Source organism: Saccopteryx bilineata, chromosome 3 (assembly GCF_036850765.1).
Source record: "Saccopteryx bilineata isolate mSacBil1 chromosome 3, mSacBil1_pri_phased_curated, whole genome shotgun sequence".
NCBI lineage: Eukaryota > Metazoa > Chordata > Mammalia > Chiroptera > Emballonuridae > Saccopteryx > Saccopteryx bilineata.
Genome location: NC_089492.1, coordinates 212,485,946 through 212,495,122, shown reverse-complemented (window position 1 = coordinate 212,495,122; position 9,177 = coordinate 212,485,946). Strand labels below are relative to the sequence as shown.

At 32.9% G+C, this 9,177-nt stretch overlaps 1 protein-coding gene across 1 annotated transcript in view; it reads right to left on the bottom strand.

Annotated features, from left to right (window-relative positions):
* Positions 1 to 3,189: 3,189 nt before the first annotated feature.
* SELENOF (selenoprotein F) overlaps positions 3,190 to 9,177 on the bottom strand; it is a 47,583-nt gene continuing 41,595 nt past the window's right edge. Inside the window, exons 4-5 of the mRNA XM_066268734.1 lie at positions 4,793 to 4,842; positions 3,190 to 4,050 (exon numbers count right to left, since the gene is read on the bottom strand). Coding sequence (XP_066124831.1) covers positions 3,919 to 4,050; positions 4,793 to 4,842 — 182 coding nt within the window. The 3' untranslated portion in view covers positions 3,190 to 3,918. The remainder of the gene's footprint in view (positions 4,051 to 4,792; positions 4,843 to 9,177) is intronic.

Genomic DNA, 9,177 nt, shown 5'->3' with positions numbered 1-9,177 from the left:
CACTTCAGAAAAACAACAATAAAAAACAAAAAACACTTCCACAAAAAAATCTGTACATGAATGTGTGTTATTTATAAAAGTAGAAGTAACCCAAATGCCTAAAAATAATGAATAAAATGTGGTATATTCATAAAAAGGTGTATTATTCAGCCACACAAAGGAATAAAGTACTGATATATGCTATAATATGAATAAACCTTGAAGACATGCAAAGTAAAAGAAACCAGACACAAAAGGCCACATACTGTACGATTCCATTTAAATAAATGTTCAGAAAAGGCAAATCCAGATTACAGATTAGTGGTTGTCTAGGGCTGGGAGTAGGAAGTGTGTAAGGGACTGCCAATGGGTAAAGGACTTATTTTTGGGGTGATGAAAAGGTTATATATTTAGACTGTGGTTTTAGTGGCACAACTCTGTGAATATGCTAAAAAACTATTGAGTTGCATACTCTAAGGGGGTGAATTCTAAGTTGTATCTCCATAAAAAAAAGTTATAGCCAATTCTCAGTACTCAGGGTAGTTAATTATGTTCTATAAAGTCGCTGCAAACACTGAATTAGCAAATAATGAACACTGCTCGTAGGGAAAATACAATGGTTCAGTGGATGAATGAATATGTAAATATAGAATTCACCAATAAGGATAAGCTGTAAGTTTTTCTACCAAAAAGGTTTTTAAAAATGTTTTGAAAAGCCCTGGCTGGGTAGCTCAAGTGGTTAAGAGTGTTGTCCAGATGCACAAAGGTTGTGGGTTCAATCCCTGGTCAGGGCACATATAGGAATCAACCAGTGAATGCATAAATGGAACAAGAAATAGATGTTTCTCTCTCCCTTCTTCTCTAAAATCAATAATTAAAATGTTTTGAATTTCAAGGTCTAAACTTTAACATTGTCATAATGCTGAATGGCTAAAATGCTGTACTTAAGTATGCTTCAAGAGTGGTTAATAGAAAAGAATAAAGGAAAGTTTTAGAGGTTTCACATAATTATTCTTAGTTTAATTCCCTCAATATTTCTAAATAAATATTTCATGCTACTGATTCTTGGGCCAAAGGCCACTTTGAAGATAAAATGTTTGTATTTTAATCAGCAAAGGTCTGCTTTGAACTTTTGAGCACAAAGCAAGCTCTTTCCTTCAAGAAAAAGTTCTCAGTCACCACAGAATTTAACTAAAAGCCACTTTACTTTTGAGGTAAAAGAAATAATTATGCTCATATCTGGAATCTGTACTCCTACTTCCCATGTATTTGTAGACATGCTTTCACATACTAGCTACAGCCAATTTTAATTCCCAAAGTTTTGCAGTATTTGCTTTAAAAGTATTTTCTGCACTTTATTAATTTTAGACTAGTTTTCAAGCCTCAAAATCCTCTCAAAACAGGAAATGTCAGTTCTTGCTCATAGTTGCTTATAAGAGGCTTTTGCCAAATTCAGAATTTAGAGATAAATTAACTGTTTTAGGTTATAAGTAACAATTTTGGCAGGGGGAGCACATTTATAAATATCAAGTGACTATTATATATCTACATTTGTGAACTTGAAAAAGCATCATCAAATGTCAGACTTTGGCTACAAAATGGAACTTTTTGGATCAGTATTTATACCCCTCCCTGTCTTGGTAATCAAGATTTGTTTCTTTAAAAAGCTTTTAGCTGTTCTTTGATTGAAATGGTGAAAAGGTTGGAATTGGCTGATTCACTCAAGCCTCCCAATTAAAATCGTAAAGCTTGGTAGATACACATTTATTCATCAAGAATTTCAAGCTCTAAGATACTGTGGGGTTCTCCAGCCTCTTTGATCTCTCATAATAAATTGAATATATTGTAGGCTTTTCTTCACGTTGCCAGATACTCAATTAACAAGCTCTTCCTGCCCAGAGACCAGTCCAATTAGTTTTCTATGCCAATCCCTTCAAGTCTGCATTCTTATCACTTCCATCCCACTATTCTTCGTATGTGGTGGCATCTCCTCTCTTGGTATTTTTCCATTGTCCATGACTGGCTTCATTTTCCCTCTTGTCCTGAATAACCACTGTTAGGGAAGGATTAGTGCCAATTTTTCCAGGGCCTGTATTATCAAAATGATGGCCCTCTCATTACTACTCCAGATGATCAAAAGTAGACCATAATCTGTTTGCCAGAGTTTCTCATCGCATTTGATCTTAACTAACCAAATTGCCCAGGGTTTCTTCATTCTCTAGCTGGCTTTAAAAACAAACTTCTTAATTTTAAATATAACATGACACACAATGTTGGTAAAGATTAATAACTGATCTCTATTAAAAAAATTTTTATAAACATTTTTTGGTAGAGTTGTCTTTAAAGACTTCTAAATATCCTTCATTAAGATGGTTTAATTCAAAATTATGAAAGTCTCCAGATTATAAGAATTAATCCTAATATTAAGTTAACATAACAGGATTTTTGACCAATTTTTAGTAAGCAGCTGAAATTACCTAAATCTGGATGAATGTTTTTCTTAACGAACTATCTATCTTTTATGAAGTGAAGTCAGTTTTACCAGATAAAAGGTTAAGCAAAGAAAAATCATCATTAAAAAAATACTTTTCTTTCATAAGAGTTTATTTGAGCCAAACTGACGACATATGTCAGAGCACAAGACCTGAAATGTTTCTGAAAAATCATTTTTAATAGCTCATAAAAGTCTATATTTTCAATAGCTCATGAAAATTCTATATTTTAAGAGCTATTCCTTATATAAGATAATAATAAAAATGTGTTCATAAAATGAAAGCACTTTGAAAAATAAAAAAATCGCTAGACATATATAAAGCACTATTACCCACAATAAGAAGTTATATGTTTTAAACAGTGCAGCATTTTAACATTTTGGCTTAAGAAAATAAAGGCTTGCCTGACCTGTGGTGGCGCAGTGGATAAAGCGTCGACCTGGAAATGCTGAGGTCGCCGGTTCGAAACCCTGGGCTTGCCTGGTCAAGGCACATATGGGAGTTGATGCTTCCAGCTCCTCCCCCCTCCCTGTCTCTCTCTCTCTCTTTCTCTCTCTCTCCTCTCTAAAATGAATAAATAAAATAAAAATTTAAAAAAATAAATAAAAATTAAAAAAAAAGAAAAAAAGAAAATAAAGGCTTATATAAAAAAAAATAAAAGTGAACTGAGAAATGTGACATTTTTAAACATAAAAGGACAAATCAAAAGAATTTCAAATTCAGATTTTTGGAACTTTTTATTTCTATTTTGGTCTTACAATGGAACACTTTCAAACTGAATTTTGTATAAGAACATAAAGCACAAGGATTTGCTAAATATCAGATCCACACAAATCCTCAGAAAGGCTTCCTGTGTAGTCTTCATTAACGCGAATCTCTGTGAATATTTCATTCTTACAGTAGATCTTGAATCTGTTTCACAACAAAGCCATAAAATTTTTGTGCAGTTCATACATTATATACTATATAGCGTTTCTACTAAAAGGAAAGCTGGGCAATAAAAAAATAGGGAGAATCTGAGGATCAATCTGTTGAGGCTAGGTACATCTTATTTGCTTTATAGTTTACCGTCATTACTTTCAAACAGCACATAGCATATGAGGCATAGTAATCATCTCCCTTATTAACATTCCTAATTTAAAAATCTGTTGTTTGTAATACTGGACCAATTACCAGAAACTATCATTTGCATAATTAATCACAAGTCTATTACAAAGCACTTTGTCAGTGGTACAAATGTAGGAGGGCAGAAATTTCTAAAAGAATTTTATTAAACTTGCCAGCTCCTTAGATACCATGTGTTGTGCTAACACTTCAATTTTTAATTAGATATGCCTCACAGTAAAAGATTGATGGAAGGATGGAAGCAAAACTAAATTATTTTCTAGGTGCTACAATATTTCATTTGATAAGGTAACAAAAGGATAGGACACAATTTCATCAAGATTTATATGCGTTCCAACTTTTCACTCAGAAATTCTTCTACACTGTCTGTGTTCCATTTGAGGATGCTTAGTTCTTCAGCAATGTTCCCATTGTCATCCAAAAGCTTTAGTACAGGATCTGAACCGCGGACATACTACGAAAAAAGAGGAACATCATTATTATTATCTGCTTAGAAGAGCCTTCTCAGCTTCAGCCAAAATCCAAACCAATGCAATCCAGTTTAACTAAATTTAACAGACTTACAGCTGTCAAAGGGCACAGGGGTTTGGGGACTCAGTGAAAAAGGTGAAGGCCAATGTGACAGTTTAAAAATGAGGGGGTAGAAATACAATTCACTTGTTAAATAAAAAATTAGTAACACAGAAAAGCTTTTGGACATAACATCACAACATCTTAAAGGAAGTCTTTTGGGTAGTAATTGAATGCAATTTCATATAAAATGACAATTAAAAAAATTAGTTTACCTCTCAAGAGAAAACTACTTGTTAGAATCAACACAGCTTATTTGGGATTATTGACTAACAAATATGTATTGTATACATGATATTCTCAAACTCTCAAAAAAGCTTAAAATCTAAGGCAGAAATGACTGTATAAGAGCAATTTTAAAATAGGCCATGTATACAAATTATCAGACAGAATTCTGCGGTGGACTTTAAATTTTCTTTGGTTTAAGAAACTTAACAATTATGTGGTAATTTGTTTATAATTACACTGGAGTCCTGAAACTTCTGACCCACTAGTTTCACCAGAGAGCTCTGAGAAATCGTAACTCTGGGTAAATGTGACAACAAACATGACCTCATTCCTTAACAGATGAATCTTCAAAAAATTTATTAATGCTGGAATAAAGGATTCCATTAAAATCACCTTACCTTGATTTGTAGTCCTCTGAACAGTTTGGGTTTATCACTTCTGACAAAAGCTTAATAGAAAAGAGAAAGATTCAGATTGTTCACTTCTAAATCCAATGTAAATAAAAAGATATAAAAAGAATAAAAGCAAACAATAAAACATTAGATCTTACACGGAAAAACTAAGGCGATTCAAACACATACATGTAAATGGAAACAAATCATACTGTGCAATGGGGAAAATAAAATATTTTAAGATAGTAATTGTTTTAAATTAGTCAAAATCCCAAATTCCAATGGAATTCTGAAGGCTTGACAAAATGACAGTATAGCTCAGCTAAAAGAACCAATGTATGAGGATAGTCATTTAGAAAAAGTAAAATATGGAAGCAATATTTGTTCAATTGCTTTTTAACATATGATACTGACACCAGAATAGATAAATAAAACATATTAGGAAATCTAAAGAGATACAAATATCTGCAGGAATTTTTTAATATGGTAAAGCTATCAAATTAGAGATAGGGAGACATTGATTATATATGTGTATGTCTGAGGTGTCTGAGTAAATAATTCAATATGTACTTTTGAGAAAACTGCCAAAGTATTTTAGGGGGAAAAAATAGGTGCCTATACCATATATCTAAATAAATTCCAGATGAATTAACATATTAAGTTCATTCAACAAATATACATTTTTAATTCTTTTATATATTTTTTTGCAGAGAGAGACAGAAGTGGAGATAGATAAAAAGCATCAACTCATAGTTGCATCACTTTAGTTGTTGATTGTTTCTCGTATGTGCCCTGACCAGGGAGCTCAAGCTGACCCACTGACCCCTTGCTCAAACCAGTGACCTTGGGATCATGTTGATGATCCCACACTCAAGCTGGCAGCTCCTCACTCAAGCTGGCGACCTTGAAGATTTGAAACTGGAACCTCAGTGTCCCAGGTCAACGCTCTATCCACTGCATCACCACCAGTTAGGCTTTAATTATTTTAAAAATATTTTATTTATTGAATTTAGAGAGAGGAGGAGAGGGAGAGAAAGAGAGAGAGAGAGAGAGAGGCTTCGAACCGAAGATCGCAGTGCTCCAGATCAATGCTCCATCTACCGAGCCACCACAGGTCAGGCTCATTCAACAAAAAATTGACTGAATACCTATTGTATGTTGCACAACAGACACATACAACTATGTAAAACAGACATGATTTCTTATCTTAAGGAGTTTATAGTCTGGAAGGGAAGAAAGACACTAACCAAGTAATCACACAACTATTGCTTTTAGTTAAAAGGTTTAATAAAAAGAGAGGTTCAGAATACTACCATAGAATTTAACGCAGACAACTTGAATTTGGAATATAAAGTTCTTCTTCTAAGCATAACTTAAAAAAATGCTCTGTAGATATGTCTATAAGAGAATGGGAACGTCAGGACAGCAAAACAGCACAGTAAACAATATTAAAAGTAAAAAGAACATCTGGTGGGAAAAGCATCTCTAACACATAATATATAAGACTACTCTTAAAAATTGTTAAGAAAAAATAAATACTAGGCAGAGAAATGAACTAAGGGCAGGAACATGTTATGTACAATTATATAAATGGTCAACAAACATTTGAAATCAATGTTCAGCCTAATAACTGAATAAGTGTCAAATAAAACAATGAGGTATCTTCATTCAGAGTAACAAAAATTTAAAAGAACATTTAAGGATAGAGAGAATTTTGCTGGAGGTTAGTTGGGGAAAGATATGAATTGACATATCTTTCCTGAAGAGTATTCAGCAAAATGAACCAAAAGTCTTTAAATGCACATACTCTTTAAACCTGCAGATCCTCTTCTAGAAATTTCTTTATTCTGAAGAAATGATTATATAATAATGCAAAGATATGTTATATAAGGTCCTGCTAACCAAGTAGAAATTTGGAAATAATCTAAATGTATGAAGGCTACTGGGTAACTAAATTAACATGAACCACACTACTGAATGCATATCCAATCATTTAAAATCATACTAATCTATATTTAATGACATAGAAGCAAACACATATATAAAAAGCTGGTTATAAATCAGTTTGTTTCCTATGGTTGTTTAAAAAAAAGGATAAATATATATATATGTTCATATTTATATATATTTATTTCTAAATATACATAAGGAAGAATACACAGCAGTATTAAACAAAGTCTTTTAAAAATTAAGTGAGAAAAATACTCAGCACAATAAACATAACAGAATATGTTAACTATTATTATTTTAATAGGGAGTTACACTGGAGCATAGGATTTGGGAAAGTTTTAAATGGGTAGTTTTCCTTTTTGGGGTTGCTGATTTACATTTTACCAATTTTTTTAGTAATGATTATGCCCAACAGTCCAAGTTAAAAAAATGTGACTTGATTTTATAATGACACATGCTTTTTTCACAAACTTATTTTGTAAATTTAGAATTAATTGGCAATAGCACAATAGACATGTTCCACTATGAAGCTCTTTCTATATTTGCATTTAGTATAACAGCACAAAGAGTAGTAAATGGCTTTTCTTTTTCTTTTAAGGTTTTGAAGACTTGCTAGAAAAGAGTTATATATTTGGTCTAAATTTCCCCTATAAAATTTAGTTCAATATAAAGCTGATTATATTATTCTGGCTTATTAGAATATCATCCCTATTAATTTTACCCTTTAGGATTTGTCCAAATATTCTGTAGGTTCCTGAATTCCCAAACAAAAATGATCTTATGATATGCTGGTGCATGTTTACTATTTCTTTGATTATATGCACACCTGTGCAAAACAACATTATACACACAGGGGGTTCCCTCTCTGGGGGAAGACTATTATTATACCTGCTGTTATCCACCCACAACAGAGCCTAGCACATTTAATAACTTTCATTCATTCAATAGATTTTTAACAGGCTGGAATGAGAGAACAAATTTAAAAGAAATATTAAGATGAGTCACTGATGACTATTTCATTCATTCTTTTCTCTGCTCTATGCTAAGCCTAGATCCATAAGCCTCCTGATTTTGAACGAGAATATCTGTTAAATGCCCTGTAGCAGCAAATCATATTTTGTAGGCAGAAAATAAATTATTTAACACATATGTGAGTACTTATTATAAACATACACATGGCACTAGGATAGGCTATATGAGAATATAAGAGACTTGCAAAGAGATGTCAGAGTAACTTATTTTCTGCTATTTAAAAATTGCACAAAGAAATTAGTGTAGAGATACTTACAGAAATTAATCTAGTCACTCTATTCCTAGAAAATATTCTTATGCCAATATAATTTGTCAGTTAGAAACACAGTTTTGTTATTAACATTTCAAAGTAATGAAAAATATAGAAGTGATTAAAGAACAGGTTAAATGTTTCAGCCTTTCCCTTGGGCTTCTTATCCGCATGTCATCTGTGCAGCCCCCTGGGGAAAATTCAGTGCTGCTATTGATACTGGTTGGAAAGTGGTGGGACTTGGCCTACAATTCAGAGACTCTTCAGAGTTAACTATAAAGAGAAATAAAAAAAAAACAATCCTCTTCATTGTTACAAAAAAGAAAAAAATGTATGAGCGGCTAATAGAAGTGGTTTGAATTAAGTTATTTGCAAAATCATAATGAGAATATAAATAAAATATACTCAGCTAGATCTAATAATATTAATCATATAATAAGTAGTCCTATAATGTACTCTATCGGTTTTCAGACAGTTTGATTATAAGGGCGGGTTTCTGATGGGTATGATTAAGACTTGTGAACTGTCACATAAAATTACATGAAATGAGCCTGACCAGGTGGTGGTGCATTGGATAGAGCGTCGAACTGGGATATGGAAGACCCTGGTTGAAACCCTGAAGTCGAGGGCTTGAGCATGGGCTCATCCAGCTCGAGTGTGGGGTTGCTAGCTTGAGAGCGCAGGGTCTCTGGCTTGAATGTGGGATCATAGACATGACCCCATGGTCACTGGCTTGAGCCCAAAGGTTGCTGGCTTGAAGCCCAAGGTTGCTGGCTTGAACAAGGAGTCATTTGCTCTGCTGTAGCCCCCTGGTCAAGGCACATATGAGAAAGCAGTCAATGAACAACTAAGGTGCCACAATGAAGAATTGATGCTTCTCATCTCTCTCCCTTCCTGTCTGTCTGTCCCTCTCTCTGTCTGTCAAAAAAAATTACATGAAATGATAATTAGATGTTTTCCTGTTGAATGAAAGTAAATATAGTTGAAACAGAACAAATTCCTAGTAAAAATATCAATTATATCATACCCAGAAAGAACAATAAAAAGAGAACAACAAAGACAATAGAATTGAATTCTCAATTGTGCTTAATGAAAGATACTGGGTATCTAAAAGGGTATTTCTAAAATAGAAAAATTTATTATTGTATACAAATGATCT